The sequence below is a fragment of the Pteropus alecto genome, unplaced genomic scaffold (genome assembly GCF_000325575.1).
Source record: "Pteropus alecto unplaced genomic scaffold, ASM32557v1 scaffold88, whole genome shotgun sequence".
Classification (NCBI taxonomy): Eukaryota; Metazoa; Chordata; class Mammalia; order Chiroptera; family Pteropodidae; genus Pteropus; species Pteropus alecto.
The window spans coordinates 20029629-20049331 of NW_006494611.1; the positions used below are offsets into that span (position 1 = coordinate 20029629).

The window sequence follows — 19703 nt, forward strand, 5'->3', positions numbered from 1 at the left end:
ATTAACTTGAAAGAGATTTCAATTGATAGTGTTTATATTTTTATTCATTACTGCATCTAATAAAAAGCACTGCTTCTTAACTAAGGGAGATAGGCTGCTTTGTGGTCCAGACCCCTTCATTTATATACTTTCTTTTTCTGAACTTAGGACTGCTCTTTATACAGAAATATTTTCTCTGCTTCTAAGATTTATTTCTTTGCTAATATCCATTTATTCACAAAACAAAAATATCATTACCATGTCTCATATTACAGATTCTAATTGCATTCATGAAGTTTTGTTTTTAGAACAAGTGTAGAATGAGAAACTCAGAGGAGTGAATAGTAAGCCTAATTTATTCCAATCTAAATTTATCAAGGGTCTCCTTTTATGCCGTAGTACTATTAAATGTGGACATATATATTTGTAAAAGGTTTTAAATATTATAGAATATGAGGGAAAATAAAATGTGTTTCTTCACTACTTTTACCAATGCTCTACAGATTGGACTTTGCCTAGTAAATTTGCAAAAGTTTTGCTTGAGTTTAGAAATGGCTTTTTATTATGCTTAGAAGACACAAAAATTCTTAAGATAACCTACGAGGCTCTATGTGACCTGATGCCTGCCTATTTCTCATTCCAATTCCTTCCTCTCTTATACAGCAGCCTTGTTGGCTTCTTTTGGTAACTTCACAGCATTAAGCTCTCTCTCTCACCCCAGGACCATTGCACATGCTATGTCCTCGTTATCAAACTTATTGATACTTAGGTTTAAAATAACACTTTTTCACATAGGCTTTCCACTTATACTCTCATGGTATTTTGTATTTTTTTTTTCATAGCAATAACCAAAATTTAAAAGAAATAATCGTAAAAAATATATAGCTAATTATAATCACACAATTTATTCCTTACTAGAGTATAAACTCCATGAGGGCAAGAATTATGTCTATTTTTAGTCACCACTGTTACCACACACACCGCGCCCCCCATCATGCAACAAAGCACAAAATATGCCACTTAGTAGACACTCAAAAAATAGTCATTGATTAGGAAATAAATAAAGAATGCTATTTAGCATGTAATTTTACTAAAAACATCAGACATCTTTTTGCTGTTCATTTTCTCATTTCTAGGTTGCATCACCCACAGACACAAGCAATTTTGACAGTTTCCCTGAGGACAATGATGAACCACCACCTGATGACAACTCAGGATGGGACATAGACTTCTAACATATTTCTCTTACCTGCTTCTGCCTTGCTGAAGACAGCTTTTTTCTGAGACACAGCTGCCAGCAGACCTGAAGGAAAGAGAGAAGATTTAGTGCTCGGGGTCACCATGATGCCTTTGATTGATGCTGCTCCAGTAACTACAGTGGCATTAGGACTTATCGTTTAGATGACAATAGCGCTCTTTACACGTTTTCTGTTTGAACCTAAAAATAGCAGTTGACATGGTGGTCCTGAAGCAAAGCCTTTCACCAGTAAAGAGATGTTTTCTATTGTTGCAATTATCTTGCTTTGCTCTGATTATCATTTGAAAGACTGTAAGAAACACTTCGATCTAGTAAAAGAGTCTGTACCTTACTAGAATTATCGAGATCAAAAAATAATATATTGGGTACGATAGATTTCTATGTTACAAAAACTGGGCTCTCCTCTTTCTTCAAGGGAGGGTCATGGGATCTATTACCGCAGGCCGGTGTATATACCATACAAAAGAGGACCACACATCTGTTGGTCACAGTTCATGTCAAACCAGTGGTAGCAGTTTCATGATTTTATTTCCCAGCAGAGTTGATGACAAGACTGAATGTTACCTTTCCTTTCTGACATTTAAAAATTGATATGTTAAAAGCACAACTGCTATAGATTCTGCTGAGAACTCTCATAGCAGGTATATATGCGTTTTCACAGAGGATTGAAAAAACTACATGCATGATATTTGTTTCTTTCTGACAAATTGGCATGAGAGTGGAAAAAAGCAATTCACAATCATTTCATATTTTTTAAAATATTGTGCTTCAAGATGGTCCTGGAAATAAGTGACTAGCAGCCAATTGGTTTTTATTTATTACCTAACACGCCCTCAAACTGAGGCTTAAAATATTCCATTTTATAAAAATAAACCCTTGGGGTCAGGGTGGGGTGGGGTGGAGAGGGATTAAGATTCATCCAAAAATAAAAATAAAAAACTATATAGGTGCTATGTATATCTTTCATCTGTAAATGTCAGTGTCTAAATAGACAACACAAATTCTAATCATTACATGTGTAGCCAGAGACTCGAGCATTTTCACTAAATTTATCAAACCAAACTCCTGTCAGATTTCACTTATACAACATAGTCTAAGGTTGAGAAAGAAAAGTGATTAAAAACCTGTTTGAACTAGCTTCTTGTCTTAGGCCTGAACCAAAAAACAAACAAACAAACAAAACCAAGTAAATAAATAAATAAAAAGAATGAAAGAAAAAGCACAAAACCATTGAGATTTGCAGATTCACTAGATGAGAAACCTTATTTATGTGAGGTTGGGGGACAAGACGAGAACTTGGCCAAGTATTGATTACCTTTTCATGAATTAGCTGATATGAGTTTATGTGCATGTGAAAGTAGGAAGGAAGTAGAGAGGAAAACAAGAATCAGATTTCTTAAAAATAAATTTTAGTTAAACAAAAATATTGCAATCCTGAAATATCATACTACCTAGAAAAGACTAGATTTGAAAATAACAAATTTATTTGCTTTTTTCGCATAGGGAAAAGAATCAGCAATTTAAACTGTGTCTGTTGTTGGCAGACCAGTTGACTATTGTTAGCTGTCATAAGCAATAGAACAATTAGGAAGCTTTTCTTGGACAAATAGCACCTATACCTACTTAGACAAATACATAACCCTATGAGCTGTCATCCTGATTTAGAACTGTGTGTGAATTTGGTACATTAAATAGAGGTTTGCATTTTTCCAGGAGAGTTTTTTAAAGTCAAACCAATGTAGAACTTTCTGCAAAAAATATGTCCACCTAGATCATTATACTGTATCCAAGAAGGCATATATTATTTTGTTTGATTTTTCATACTAAGACTACTTTAGAATATATCTTATTAAAATATAATAATCTAAGAAATATCTGGAAAATGAAAGTACTAAGGTCATAATATATAGTTAGAATAAAATAAAATTAAAATTTTGATTCTAAGATGTTAGTATTACTCTTGTATTATTGGAGTTTTCCCTCCCTTACAAAGAATTCTCAAAATCAATCTCTTCTCTAAGATATCCAATCCTCCTACAGATTTTAGAATATAAAATTAAAACATATAGGCCTAAAATCCAGCTCTGAATGCTATTTCAGAAGTTTGATATTGCTTTTGATTGGGCTTTTAAAAATATATAATTTCAACATTATAGTCAATGTTCTGTAAATTTTGTTAAAAGATAGAGTAGTTTAGGAATCATCAATTTTGCTATAATATTAAACTTACCTAGTCATTAAGTAAGAGAATCTGCTTCTGAACTTTTCAAATATCCCAGTCACCCCAGAAATTAGCACTTACTATGGATTTTGGAACTGTGGTTCAAGTCTAAGACAACCAGTATGTACAAGTTCTGTGGAGAAGGAAGAAGTAGCATTCAGCACAGTGTATCTGTAGGTCGTTTCGTCCACTTGTTATTGCATCTTTGTTAATTTCATCTGTGGCACTGTGTTAGGATGTCTAAATCACCAAAAACTAAAGATGAACTACATTTTCCAAGAATTACTTACAGAGAACATTTATTTAATTTTCAACATTGAATTTTAAAGATTTAAATCTTGTCTTAATGAGGACACTAGGGCTAATATTCACGATCAGCTTCATAAAGTGCATCTTACTTTACTTCTGAATTTTTTATGCCCCCTCTATTTTCTTACACTAAAGATCATCTGGATAAGTTAGAAGAGTGCCAACCTGTTTGATTTGTTAACTGATTTTCTTGTTAATACTTTGAGTATGGGAATTAAGGGCTTTCTGTGTGTCTTAACTCACAGGAAAACTGAAAACTGCCAAGGAAAGGAACATCATAATATAAAATAGATTGAATACATTAGAAAAAATGATTTCTGGAAAATTGATATGACTTTTACGTTTGTATCTTTTTTCATATTAATAAATGGATCAGATCCATGTGGCATTTAAAACATTTACTTTGATTACATTATTTACAAATAATTTTTACTTAAAATTATGGAATATGCATGTGATCTACACATGTATAATATATAAATTCAACTGTTGCATTTTTCTGGTTTCATTTTTGACATGACTGAACTGATGGTAAACTTAAATTGAAAGTAGTCAGCTACCATATTGAAAATAAGGATTTTAGAACTGATTTTATACATTAGATGTGATCTGTGCATTATCCATAACAATGTTTTCTTTCACAGTAGGACCACAGACAAATATTTATGTAAATAGATATTTTTGTGTGATATTTTGTGGTACATATAACTTTTTTTAGTGTTCACAGCATTATTATTTTATTTTATTTGTATTGAATAATGTTTTTAGGTCCAAGTAGACTTGAATTAATGTCATAATTGTCAGTATTATTGAAAATTATGTCTGTACTGTTATTCATCTATCCCATAGTTTAGAACATGACCTGGCTATCTGGCATTGTTGCAAGTGCCTTAAATTCATGGCATCCTATTAAAAAAGACAAATTTGGTGTTATGCTGCATGACAAAGACAAACACACCTCAAAATGTTGTCCTTTCTTAGCTTGCTGCGTTTTACAGTTCTTTCTGCTAACAATTTATAAGCCTTTATTATATAATATTGATGAATTACAGAAATGATGAAGTTGTTCTCTTATTTCTGTTAAATGTACCAGAGCTGTGTATCTGTTAATGAGATACAGCGTCATTTCTGTGAAATGTATAAATGTATGTGCAGGTCAAATTAATATATGACATATTATCAGTCTGTATACAGGTATACCTGTTTCGCTAAGCTGTGCAGATTCAGTTAAAAAATTAGTACAGTCAAGTTCTAATATATCTCATTTTATAGACTCCATTAAAAATGATCCAACTCAAAAGAAAAATTGGATAATTACAGCTAATCACACCTCGCTGTGAAACAAATGATTAAAATGTACCTTGGTGCACCACTCAACAAAACAGGATGCTTTCTGAGTTCTTGTATATGCAAATCATTTCTGAGGCAAGTTTTCAACAGACCTAGAAAGCTAAACATTGAAAATGTGTTGTTAGCCCTCCTCTTTATCTGACCCTGAATCAATAGTCAGAGCTCTAGGACCTTAACAATGACTCGAAGGTTCAGGCTTTCCGAGAAAAGGGACATTTCTTTAAGCGTCATCTATCAAATTTATTTCAATGTATGATGTTTTTACAACTAGTCAGTTCTTTTGTACTATTACAGCTATCGTTATTTGATTGTCCTCTTACAATTTGTTCTACATGAAAGAGTTCTTTGTTAGTCAGAATGCAACAACTGTCATCAAATGGTCATTGACTACTTGCACTCTTTTGATGTAGATTAAAAACTTTTTCATAAATTTAACCTGCTTTGATTTGCTCTGTATTTTTCCTGCAGCTGTAATTGCCGAGTGCCTGTTGTATACTTTATAGAGTTGAAATAAAAAAAAATAATTACTTTTGAACCTAGTTGATGTTTAATTCCAGATAAGATTCCAAGGATAAAATTGAGATGTCATACTATAATTGAAATACTATATAGTGCTATTGTAGAATGTCACTATACTAAATGAAAATATTTATAAACAAGTGTCCACCAAATAATGGATTATTATTTAATATAAAACTAACCTAACAAGTTGGTTTAAAGAATTCAGTAGAGAACATTAGACCATTCTGTGTGAATAGCGAAGCAAATGAAGATACCCACACAAACCCCAAATAAGCAGTTTGCTGTGCACCACTACCACATCACTCTCCTTGCCCCCACACCATACTCTCTTTTTTGTAACTACCCCTAGTCAAATTCTTAACTATGCAAACCATCGAAGGGACAATTCTTATGTAATACTATATGCCTGGTAGGAAGGAGTTATTTAATATGAAAAGCAACTTCATGAATCTTTGTCTAAAGTTTAGTCACCTGATCCCTCTGTTAAGCATCATATGCATTAAGAATATAGATCTAGAGAACAATATTATTGCAATGTACTCAACTCTCCAAAACCCTGGTGAACATATTCTTCCTACATCCCTTTGTTCCTCACTTCAGTGAAAGGTATACAAAGTAAAACTGGCTGCAACATAAAGATTCTCTTAATCTGATAGCCTTTGTCTTGTTGACATTGCATTGCCAATGATAGTGAGTTGAAACCCCTTTTAAATGCAAACTAGAAATTCAATCAAGTTAACTTCCTCAGACACAGCCAATAAAACTTTAAAAATATTATGTAACTATTGCACATCCAGTAATTTTATTTCTCCTGCAAATAGAACTGATCAATACGTTATTAGTATGTCCTTTAAATTCTATAATTTTCATATCTTTGATCTAAGAATGGGCTTCTTTGATCCTGGAAGGTTTTTTTTTTTTTTTTTGGAGGGGCATGCAGATCAACATTCAATCATTAGAGGAGTGACTTGGGACAGGGAAAATTGGCAATGGTGAGGATGTTGCATCCACGCCACTGTCACGTCCTGTGCATAGTAATTCCAAGTGAAATAAATCACTGCATAATAATTCTATGACAATAAGAATCAATTATAAATTGGTCTGAGAAGAATGTATTGGTAGTGTCATCATCCAAGTTGATCCCATTATGCTTGCAAACCTACCCACAGTTTCTAAGTTATAGCCCTAAATGTGTCATGCACATAGTGAAGGACAACCACCACACTAATATTTTTTTCTGAGAGTCTTGTTTAGCAATTTCCTCTGTATTTCATACTTTCCAACTCGAAAGGCCTATAAGTTGACAAAACAATAATATTTACCTCTGGCAGCTGTGATTTTTCACCCAAAGTGAGACTATAAAGCAAAAGACAAATCCATCCACATCCACATGCCGATGAGCAAAGCCAGACGGATTGTCTCGACTTCGTGCAAAAAAAAAAAAAAAAAAGAGGGAGAGAGAGAGAAAGAAAAACAAATACAAAATATTCCTGACAACCCCAAAGGCTGGTCACAGATTTCATAAAAATTAATGGACAGGCCCAAGGCATATGTTCTAGGCCAGTGTTTTCCAAATACCAATGTCATAAAATGTACATGGAGAATATAGCAAAAACATAGATTTCCAGAATTACCCACAGCTATTTTGAGGTATAGCCCAGGAATATGAATTTTTAACAAGTACCTTAGTTTGTTTTAATGAAAACATTTATATATATCCATGAAAGAGAAGTAGGAAAGCCCATGGGAATGTATTTCAGGAATGGTAGAGTAAAAGAGGAAAGAAAAATGTCTATAAAGAGTAATGGATATCCAAATACTCTCAAATATGTTAAATGACATTTATATTCCACTATACAGATGTCCTTTCCATTTTCTGTATTAAAATAGTACTATATTACTAAAAAACTATTTTTGATAAGGAATACATCCACATCTTAATTTCCACAACCAAAAAGATATCCTTATACTCACTTCTGGTATCTGGTGTATCAGGGAAAAATGCTATGAGTATAATTTGCATGATGGCTTTTAGTCCTCTAGGGAGAAATGATAACAGACTCTAGCTTCTAACTCAGCTGGACTTGAACTGCAGTTCACCAATGTCACATTCCCCTGCCTGAGGAATTCCCTGCCCGATGGTAGTCAGGATTAGCCTTCTGACTTGCTTTGGCCATTGAAATGTGAGCTTGTCACTTCAAACAGGAATGTGAAGAGCCAATTCTTGCTTCGACATATTCTCCTTTCCCTCTACTGCTGTGATGGGCAATTCTTCACCAGTGGCTGCCCCGTCAGTTCGGAAGCAGAATGAAGACTGAGGAGGAGTAGAGTCTCTAGACAACCCACAAAGGCTTTAGACTATACTGTTGTTTGGAGCCACTATGAGTTCAGCTTTACCTACCTCAAACAGCAGCGTTACCTTGCCTATTCAGATGTATACAACTAGCACATACAGACGAACCTGGGGCCTGTCCTAGCCTCTGCATTTGAATTCAGCAATGTGAATAACATGCGGTCAAGTAGATGACAGGATATGTCTTTAGACCTTGAATAAGGGGCAATAAAACTGCAGTAAAGACAATGAATTCACTGAAATGCCTAGTCCTTTAACAGAACTACTTTAAACTCTGCATAGCAAAGATGTGTTTTAACAGGGTAATAGGGATAAACATGCTCAGGACCCAGACCATCTAAAATTGGCATAATGAGTTACTTGGACCACTTGGGTAAAGACTTCAAAATTTAGAATCACCAGGGTTAGTGGCATGAGAAGCAATGAGCCACAGTAGAAATTATGTTAGTCATGGGATTGGGGGATTTACAATTCTTAGGGAGAACATGAGTCTTCAAGATTTTAGAAGGAGATGAGAGGCTGAGTTTTAATAATAAAAACAGATTAGAATAGGAACAGAATCCCATATTAACTGTAGTTATGATGTCATATATGTAACTCTTTGCTAGTTTACATGTGCCACAAATTACTTTCTAAATTAGTGTAAATTACTAGGGCCTTAGTTTCCTTAACCATAAAAGAATTATTAAAGTTTCTTTTAGTAATAAAATTTTGCAATTCTAAGTTACTTCACTTTTCAGAACCACCTTTTCCTTATTTTTAAAAAGCAGGGATTGGCTAACTAGAGCCCATGGGCTAAATCAGCCCCCACCAGCCTGTTTTGTAAATAAAGTTTTATTGGAACAAAGCCAATACATACTGTCTACAGCTGCTTTCATGCTACAGCAGCACGTGAGCTAAATAGTGAGAAAAAGTTGTATGTCAGTTAAAGCCTAAAATAGTTACTGTCTAGCCCTTTCCAGAAAAGTCTGCCAACCCCTGTTCAAAAGGAACAATTTATAATGGACCAATGATTTTCAAGTTGAGTATTTCATAGTACCTCAGGATATAGAAGTGATGCCTCAGAGTCAACAAGGATGGAACAGGAAGAGATGTATACGTGTTAAAGAGAGGAAATGTGCAGTGAGAAGGCTCCATAGGCTCCAGATTTCTAATTCTGACTGAGTTAGAGAAGTTCTGATATTATCTGTTCCACGCATTAAGAACATATGTGAAATTTCTTTTGAAGAAATGATTCTACTGTTAATTTTTGATATTTGAAAAATCACTGTATTAAATTACATTTGAGGTTTTTTTCATGTGCAAGTTTTTAGGTGATTGGTAGCTCATTTCTTAGGAGAAAAAAATTGAAAAGATCCATAAATAGAAGATAGTAAAGTTGGAGAAAATAGTGACTAGAAAAGAACAATAGGGGCTCTTCTGGGGTACTGATTGTTCAATTCCTTGATCTGACTGGTGATACAGGTGTGTTCACTTTGTCCACACTTATCAAATTATATGTTTGCATATTTTACTTAAATTAATTTGTTTACTTTATTTTTTTAAAAAAATTTTTAAGTGAGGCAACCCTAGTTTGACCTCATAGATGGCAAGGACCTTGTCACCTTACAATCCTTATTTTTTTTTTTATTTTTTACACCTACAGCACTGGTCTTCTTAGGTGGTCTCCCATCCAAGTACTAACCAAGCCCGACCCTACTTAACTTCCAAGATCAGACGAGATTGGGCAAGTTCAGGGTGGCATGGCCATAGACTTAAGTTTACTTTAAAAAGTTGAAACATATAACAAAAATACATATCAAAAGTTATGAGCTTCTTGGTCTGTATCTGAGTTCAAAGGGGCATTACTATTTTTGCCTTTATTCCTCATATGTAAAATTAATTTTCTCCACACAAAAATAACTTTCATTTAATATATTTTTAAAAATCTTCTTTCTATGAGTCCTTATCCCTCTGCAATCTATTCTCCAGATTGAGGTCTGATTCATCTTTTGAAAACGTATGAGTCATCAATGGCTCCTGGATGCCCTAACAATGCAGTCAAACCCATTAATGAAGTTAGCTTCCAACCTCTTTAAAACTATTCTTAGGTCTCCAACCACTTGCTTAGCATCTAGCCTTTTAAAACTACTTTCATTTGTATAGAGAACTTTGTACTCTCCTCTGTCTTCCCAGTTTTCAATGGCCAACTAAAGTTTTTCTGATCTCAGCACAGACATAACAATCTTCAGAAAGCTCTTCTGACCTATAAGAGTCTTCTTGGTTCACAATCACTGGACCGAAAGTCTGGATAGTGGAAAAGGACATTTTGAGAGCCTAAGTGATTTTTTTTTTTTTTACCTGAGAGATATGATGGCAGTTATGCCACTGGGAAAGCTAGAAAAGAGCAAAGTTATTGAGGTTATCGAAGAACTCTTTGGAGGAAAGATTATCTCAAATAGCGTGGAACAAATTTGGGCATACTGCGCTTCAAATAAGTTTGATATTTAAAATATTAGGTTTACCCAATACAATTTAGGGTTATTTATTTGTATTAAAAATGATTCCTTTTTGACTTAAAATGATACACTGCAAAATTATTTAAAATATAATTTGCTTTTTTCTTGGAGATAAGTATTTTATGGAGAAGCACTGGGCTGGTAAAGAAGAGAGTAGGAATTTCAAGTAGGACCCTGATTCTAGCACTAATGTACAATTTGACTTTGAGTAAGTAACCTACTTTTCTGAATTTTTTTTTCATCTGTAAAACTATATAAAAATATATACTAAAGCCCTGTTAGGAATCTTTCATGAGTTCTAATAAATCCAAGGGAAGAAAAAAAAATACAAGTATTTAAAAACAAATAAGTACCAGCAGCACATATAAACTAGAAGGGAAATTCCTGGTAGAGAAGAGATTATGAGAAATTCCTGAAAAAGAAAAGAAAACAGCAAGGAGCCAGACATGGTAGCCAGAGCCACAGGGGTGGATAAAGAAAAGCTGTGACTCAAAATTCACAAGGGAGAGTTTAGTACAGAAAGATGAGAGAACTATCAAGCATACATAGTACACTGGGAAGTGCTAGAAGACAGAAGCAAGAAGAGACCCAGGCAATCAACAAGAGTTTACATAGGGCTGTGTTGCTCAGTGTGATAAGCCCTAGCTACATGTGGCTATTTAAACTAAAATTAAGTAAGATTTTGAAAATTCAATTCCTCAGTCACAGCAGCCACATGTGGCTATTAGCTAACATATAGGTTAGGGAAGATATAGAATATTTCTGACATCACAGAAAATTCTGATGTAGGGTATCATGTCAGAAGGAGCCACGTGTATATCCTGAAATTCCTTTTTATTTCTAAATTAGTTCAAGGAAAAAAGATAATTTCAACTTCATAAAATCTCTTCTAGAGAATAAGGAGAAAAGAAATGCCCTCCAACCTATTATATGAGGTCAGCATAAACTTGATTCCAAAGTCAGACATGAATAATACAAGAGAAAAAGAGAAAAATTGAGTTCCATCTCTCTCATCAACATAGACACAAAAACCCTACAAAATGTTAGTAAAATTAATCAAACAATGTATACATGTTAAAAGTAGCCAATTCAGTTTTATCTCAAATATCCAGAAATGTCAAGGGAAATAAAAGCAAAAATAAACAAATGGGATTACATCAAACTAAAAAGCTTCTGCACAGTGAAGGAAACCATCATTAAAGCCAAAAGTCTGATTTTTCCAGTTAAGATGATAAACTCTGCTCATCTCCTTCCATGATCACATCAAATTACAACTAAATTATAGAACAACCACCCTTGAAAAACACCTGGTGACTAGCTGAACAGAATTCTGATAATTAAGGATATAAAAAGCCACAGAGAGACTGGTAGGAGGGTCAAAGACACAGAACGGGCAGGTCCCACATCTACGATGTGGTAAGTACCAAGAGGGATATTTCAGCTTCAAAGGTCCCCACTGAGGAACGAGAGGCCTCACTCCACACTGAATTCCCCAGCCTGGGGCACACAAGCCAGGAAGAGGAGTTCCCATAACATCTGGTTGTGAAAAACAGCTGGAATTGCATCAGAGAAAGACAAAGGGCTGCTAGAGATCAAGGAGCTTCTCTTAAAGGGCCTATGCACAGACTCATTGCTCACAAACTTACTTGCTCTAAGCTCCAGTCTAGGGGAAGCAGCTCCAAAAGCACCAGGGATATATGAAGAGGAGCTAAATTGACTAGATTCAGGGTGAGGGCTCAAGGGGCAGGGGCCGAAGCAATTCTATCCAGGCATGGAAGCCTTGGCAGGTACCATTGTTTATTGAGCTATCCTCGCATCCAGCCAGCCCAGCACAGGTGGAGGCCAAGTGTCCATACTCCATTAACCTGGCTAATACCATTTCCCACACACTGGTGACCTGAGACCCTGACCTACTCAACTCACTTGCCGCAGCTGAGCCTCTTCCAGCAGCAACTTCACTCAAGTGGCCTGCCTCAGCTCATGCTGCAGACATCCCCCAAAATCCACAAACCTCACATGAGTGGTGGTTGCCCTAGGCTTGCACTGTAGACTCTCTCAAAGATACCCAAACCCCAAACAAGCAGCAACTGGCCAGCCTCGAGTGCATTGTACCCTCTGCCAAGCCCAACACAAGCGGTGATTGGTCTTGACTTGCATTGTAACTATCATCAGGTGACCCCAAGCCTGGTATAAGTGGTGTCTAGTCTTGGCCTGTAACATAGATCCAACTCAGTGGCCACAAGTTTGGTACACACAGCACATGGCCTCAGCTTGCATCGTAATGCTCAACAAAGGGTCCCAAACCAGGCACAAGTGGCAGCCAGTCTTGGTTCACAGTGTAGCCTTTTCTAAGTGCCTCTAGGCCCAGCATAAGCTCAACAAACTGCAGACCATGTTGTAGCTCCTACCTAGCAGCCTCAAGCCCAGTACAAGCAGGAAATGAACCTGGCCTTCACCAGGGACTCTCTCAAGAAGTGCCAGACCCAACATACAGTGGCCAGCTTACCCACCCAACTAGCTCCACAACTAACAGACCAGAAAGACAGCCTTGGTTGGCACCAGATCCTGGCTAAAGTGATTTCCACTCTGGGGGGTAAGCCCCCACACAATAGCTTGTCTGCTGTATTATAGCCTATCCTCACAACCAGTCAGCCTAAGGGTCAATACCACCCACAGATTTGCCAACGGAAATCAAGGATCAACTACAACAGGAAGGCACATACAACCCACACAGAGGATATTCCTGTAGCACCTAGCTCAGGTGACCAGGGGGGACCATGCAATTGGGCCCTATAGGACACTTTCTACATAAGGCCACTCTGTCAAGACTGAACATGCAGAAATACCTAATACATATAAACTAACACAAGGAGTCAGCTAAGATGAGGAAACAAAGAAACATGTCCCAAATGGAAGAATAAGACAAAACTCGAGAAAAAGAACTAAATAAAATGGAGGCAAGTAATCTAGATACAGAGTTCAAACCAGAAGTTATAAGGATACTCAAAATTTTGGGAGATGAATAGTAAATTCAGTAAGGATTTCTGTAAAGATATAGAAAACATGAAAAAGGAAACAAAAAAAAAAATCGGAACTAAAGAATAAAATAAATAAAATGAAGAATAAACTTCATTTAGTAGGAATCAACAGCATAAGATAAAGAAGAGAATCAAATCAGCAGTCTGGAAAATATGGTAGAAAATACCCAATTGAAAAAGCAAAAATTAAAAAATTAAAAAATTAAATAAAATAAGATAAGATAGTTTAATGGACCTCTGAGCATACCAACATCAAGCACACCAACATTTACATAATCGAGGTCTCAAAAACAGAAGATAGAGAAAAAGGGACTGAAAAATTATTTGAAGAAATAATGACTGAAAACTTCCTTAACTTCTTGAAAGAAATACTGATATGTCAAAGATATGTAGAGAGTCCCAAACAACATGAACCGAAAGCAGTCCGCACAAAGACACATCATAATTAAAATGTTGAAGGTTAAAGACAAAGAGAGGATCCTCAAAAGTAGCAAGAGAAAAGCAGATAGTTACATACAGTGGAACTCCCATAAGACTGTCAGCTGATTTTTCCACAGAAACTTCACAGGCCACAAGGGATTGGCATGAAATATTAAAAGTGATGAAAAGCAAGGACCTACAACCTAGATTATTCCATCTATCAAGGCTATCATTTAGAATTGAAGGAGAAATAGTTTCCCAGACAAGTATAAGCTAAGCGTTCATCAACACTGAACTAATATTATAAGAAATGTTAAAAGGACTTCTTTAAGTAGAAAAGATAAAAAAAATGAATAAAAAATATAGGAAAGAAAAAGTCTCATTAACAAAGGCAAATACTTAATAAAAACAGTGGATCAACCAATTATAAAGTTAATAAAAAGGTTTAAAAACAGAAGTAGGAAGATCATATGTACAACATCATACTCCATGGTGAAAAGCTAAGAGATTTTTCTTTTAAGATCAGGAACTGTTTTCTATAATGACTGCCCTAACTTACAGTCTTATCAACAATACACAAGGGTTCCCTTTTCTACACTTCCTTGTTTTGTTGATGGTTTTATTTGCTGTGCAAAAACTTTTTAGTTGATATTGTCCCATTTGTTTATTTTTTCTTTTATTTCCCTTGCCCAAGGAGATATATCAGAAAAAAATATTACTAAAGCAATGTCAGAGTTCACTGCCTATGTTTCCTTCCAGGAGTTTTATGGTTTTGCATATTACTTTTAAATCTTCAATCCATCATTTCTTCAATTAAAAAAATAAATATTTTTTTTTAAAAAAAGAAGAAAAAATCCATTTTGAGTTTATTATTATATATGATATAAGAAGATAGTGACTGATCATCACAGAAATACACATTAAAACCACAATGAGATATCACCTCACACTCGTCAGGATGGCCATCATCAATAATCGACAAACAATAAATATTGACAAGGATGTGAAGTTGTTGATGAGATTGTAAATTGGTGCAGCTGCTATGGAAAACAGTATGGAGGTTCCTCAAAAAACTAAGAATTGATTTACCATGTGATCCAGCAATCCCTCTACTGAGCATTTACCCCAAAGACTTGAAAACTCATATCCAAAAAGATATTTGCACACCAATGTTCATAGCAGCATTATTCACAGTGGCCAGGACATGGAAGCAACCAAAGTGTCCTACGATAGATGATTGGCTAAAGAAGCTGTGGTACATATATACAATGGAATATTGCTCAGCCATAAGAAGAGATGAAATACTGGAATTATCTTTTAACCTGGGACAGAGACTGAGGAGTTTAGAGTTTGGAAGGTGACACATCTGGTCAGTGGGGAAAGATGAACTGGTGGTGATGTTTTTTGAAGCATAGCCTAAGGATGACCTGGAGAGTGTTAAAAAGGGAGTCATCAGTTTCATCTCAGATCTCTGCAATCAAAAGAACTAGGAGCAAGGCCTGGGAATCTGCATTTTGACACACATACTCAGGTTGCTTTTATGTATACTACAGTTTAAGAATCACAGACCTGCAGAGTACTTAATAGTTTCTTAGGGGGAAAAAGCACCTTAATTGACTAATACTTGCCTTTTAATACCTATAAAAATAGAAAAGGATTCTAATATTTTCTCTCCCATTTCTTATATACTTGCAAGAAAAAGCTCCATTTATTTATTTGTTTATTTACTTACTAATTTACTAACCTCAGCTCTTAATAAAACCGTGGCAAGATAATTTTCCAAATGAATGTAAATTAGGGACTGCAAAAATGAAAAAAACCTATATGCTTTAGACCTTTAGATTTCACAGCTCTAACCACAGTTCCCTTTTAAAATTATTAGCAAATGCAAATAATAGTAGTAAATTATATTATCCGAAGGAGGTAGTGGGTTATGCTTTTGATAGAAAGCTAATTAGCCATTAGATTCACTGCCTAACACTTTCATACCTTCTAAGTAAGTTTGTGGCTAAGCTGAATTCACAAAGCTCTTGATACTTGTAAAATGCTTTTCACTTGTTTGTTAAGCATAAAGTTTATTTTAAAGAATGCTTTTCTCGTTGTAAAGACTCAGCTGGATAGAAATAATATTGTGAGAAGATGGTAGAGATACTGAGGAACATAACTCATTTGAAAAACGTGGACAAGGTCCTAGTCAAAACATTAATGACATTTTGAAAAGTTTGCTTAAAATAAATTTGTTTTCCTCTTTAAAGTCATTCTTATAAATATGTTTTAGATTATAATACTAATCATTGTATGCAGTTTTATACTTAGCACCTAAACTATAACTAAGAATTTGGTGCACAAAAAATATTTCTAGAACTGAATATTTAAGAATAGTATTGTCACACATGTTCCAGAATCCTTTATTCATTCAAAGAAATTCTAATAGTAGAGGAACATTTTTTTTTTGACAGGACTTCTCCTTAAGAAAATTGAGCTATAAGAAAAATTTTGGGAATAGTTTAGAACTATTAATTGTTAAATAATAACAATGCATAATTACCAATAGTAATTTTAACAGCTATATACATTATGCTAGGACTTGCATTTTCAATATGTTCTTTTATTAATTTCCCAACTGTTCTATATAACTTATAGTATACAAGTTTTCTACTCATATATTATGTTGGCTCTAAAGAAAGTGATATATTAAATAGTGTATTATAACCATTATTTTACATAAGCGTATAGGTTTATCTTTTTTGAACCTAAAAACTTGAAATAATTAACATTTTTTTCTCATTTAAATAAATGAAAAATAATATTCTCATCTATTTTATTCTCCCTGAAGGGTTATATATGTAAAATATTTCCTTAAATGTTCAGCTTAGAATTTTCTTATAATATGATATTTACAATAATAGGGGGACTTTGACATTTTTATCTAGGAATGCAATGTAGAGCTTTTCAACTTCAATAGAAGCACATAGACATAAATTGAAAACCTGTACCTCGGATCCCGGTTGTCATTTTAATTCTAATTTATGAAGTTAGAAATTGTTCTATGAATAAATCATTGTGTAGAATATTAAGAAGGACAGGACAAGAGAATATTTAACCTCGAAGGGTTTGCAGCATAACGAACTGGAGAACGTATGTACTATATAAGTAACTGAACCTGGAAAATTAATCTTCTCAAAAGCAGTTTAAGGGATTAGTAAATCGTTCCTATCTTGTCTACGAAGAACTTCTATGGAAATTCCACCAGGGGGCAGCAGAAGAGCGGGTTACTCCCACTTGCTGGTAGACACGAGACAGCAGAGACTGATGTCCCTCAGAGCTTTAATCTTTCCCTCCGTCGCCTTTCTTCTCACTCCTTTAATTAAGTCAGAAGGGACCTATATTTATTTGCCCATGAACTGACACAGCAAACCAACAGCAGCCATTGTAATGTGAATGGATTTGCGACCAAGCAAGGGACTTCAACCGGGATTACCCGCCCTGTAGCCAGATGAATGTGCTGAGCACAAAGTCTGCTCAAAGCCGAGCAAACGGACTATTTGTGAAAATGCCATCCTGGCTCAAGTCTGATTAAGACCTGGGGTCCCCAGGCCGTTTGATCTTCACTCATCAAAGAGAGTCCTAAACAAGCTTCATTTTACACTACTGTATTCTGGCTACGGGTTGTGACACCAAAGTGCAGCCACCGTGAGCAGCCTCCCGGGGGCACGTGAACAATGGGAATTGGCGGCTTGGTTAAGTGCAAGGCACCCAGGGCCTGCCTGCTGGGAAGTTCTCCAGCCCCTGAGGCTAGGCGTGAATCGCAGGGCACGACTTTGGGGGTTTCTGGGTCTGCCAAACAAGTAGTTCCCCTACTTGCCTCCTCTCACCACTCTTCTCTACTCTTAAACACAACTGAAAATTATTTTATATTTGTGACTTAAGGGTGATGAATCCTTGCACCAATAACACATCCCTCCTCTACTCCGCTAAAAGTTTAGTTCTGTTTCCAGCCTAAATCCTTGTTCCACTTCCTGGCAAGTCTACGACAGGGTCTTGGGACATTAAAGTGTGTTCAAAGTCCTGCTTTCTATTTTTCACCTCAAGGTCTCATTATAATTGACCAATTTGAGATTTAGTAATAGTTGAAAAATAGCTCTAAAACATAACTATTAATTTTGTGAAGGAAAATCATTTCTCTCTTTCTCGCTTTCTCTCCATATGTATGCATGTGCACGTAGAAACTAGAAGTTAACAGTGATTTCCTTTGAGTGGTAGGATTGCATGAGTCATTTATTTTTGATTTCTGACTTCTCTGTATTTGCTAAATTTTCTCCAAGAACTGGTATGACAGTTTAGAAATATATATAAAACTATGTATAAATATATAAATATATCTATCTTTTAAATATATATCCACATTTTTAAACAAATCACCTAGTTCAACTAATTCACCTTACTTTTGGATACTTAAAACTTACATATTTCTTTAAAAAAAAAAAACCTCACATTTTCTTCAAAATAAAAATACAGTATTGATGTCAGTGAATAGTAATTTATCTTTAGGCTACCTGAAGGAACAGGCTCCTTTCAAGATGTTCTTATTTAATCAGAATACAAAAGGCCTTGTCCTGGCCGTTCACTGAGAGAAAGAGAGAAGATACAAACTTTTGTAGTCATAAAGGACCTCTCCGCTCCCCCTTCATGTCATTTTTAAGTGAAATACCAACACTGAAATAATTAAATGACTTGATCATGGTCCCATATTTGCCGGCCAGCTAGCGGCTGTCACAGTAGTAGTCCCCATTAGACAGAGTTCCGGCCCAGGCTCCTGACAATATCACACGATACTTGGCCATGACCTTTGGAAAGCAACTGCATCATAAAGGAAGTAATAATAAGAACTTAGTGGCATGGAGGGAAATGATTTTTCTCTGGCTCTGGAGACTACTTCAAGAGGCTCTAGATCTTGCTTTCTGCTGTCATTGGTGGATCTTTATGATGGGAAATGTCAAACTCATTAAGAGAATGTTAAGGGCTGTTTTGTACTCCCTGTAACTACATACCACAGACCTTTCTGAGTGTCAGGAAATCAGAAAAGGGCTTCTCTGGTTTTTAGTCAAAAGTTTCTGGGTCTGTGATCTATTCTCAGATTAGATTTTAATATCCCACTCCTTTAAAACACATCTCCTGAGTTGGGGTAAAAAGCTACTGTGGAGCCTGGTTTATCTGGGCTGGCCATCTCTAATGACTGAATAAACATAATCATTGTCAAATCTCGCCTACCCTGTGTACTGAGGAGTGCAGGGAAGCCTAATCCAGCCTCTCAGGAGTGGTAACAGGGTCCTGGTCTAAAGGCTCTTTTAACATCATGAAGAGCATTAAGACCAAAATCTTTTAAAGGCCAATGAGAAAGTCATAACTTTTTTTTTTTTTTTAAACTAATCTCAGCAATGAGGAATCCCCATTAAAATTCAAGATTGATACCCACAGAAATGTTGGCAACACTCAACACAAGGAATGACATTTATTCAATTTTTCCTAGCGAAGTAAAATTAAATGGCAACAGATCTGCTTCCTTTGATTTAACAAAGAGGAAAAAATGAAAGGAGGAAAGGAAGGGAGGGAAGGAGGAAGGAATGAAAGGAAGGAAGGGAGGGAATTAAAAATGTAGCAGTCACATAAGAATCTCAAATAACAAAGATGGAAAAATAGTTTGCAAACAGCATGGCATTTTTGGGAGTGTATTTGTCTTCCCCACGGATGAAGA

The 19703-nt window shown here is 35.4% G+C and overlaps 1 protein-coding gene and 1 pseudogene across 2 annotated transcripts in view; one reads left to right on the top strand and one right to left on the bottom strand.

The window, feature by feature from the left end:
• Window positions 1-5652, top strand: part of PRKG1 (protein kinase cGMP-dependent 1) — a 1107428-nt gene extending 1101776 nt beyond the window's left edge. For both annotated transcript variants that reach the window (XM_006925986.1, XM_006925985.1), the window contains exon 18: window positions 1116-5652. In XM_006925986.1, coding sequence (XP_006926048.1) covers window positions 1116-1214 — 99 coding nt within the window. In that variant the 3' untranslated portion in view covers window positions 1215-5652. The remainder of the gene's footprint in view (window positions 1-1115) is intronic.
• A 3976-nt stretch (window positions 5653-9628) lies between these two features.
• Window positions 9629-9746, bottom strand: LOC112474122 (annotated as a pseudogene).
• Between the last annotated feature and the right edge of the window lie 9957 nt (window positions 9747-19703).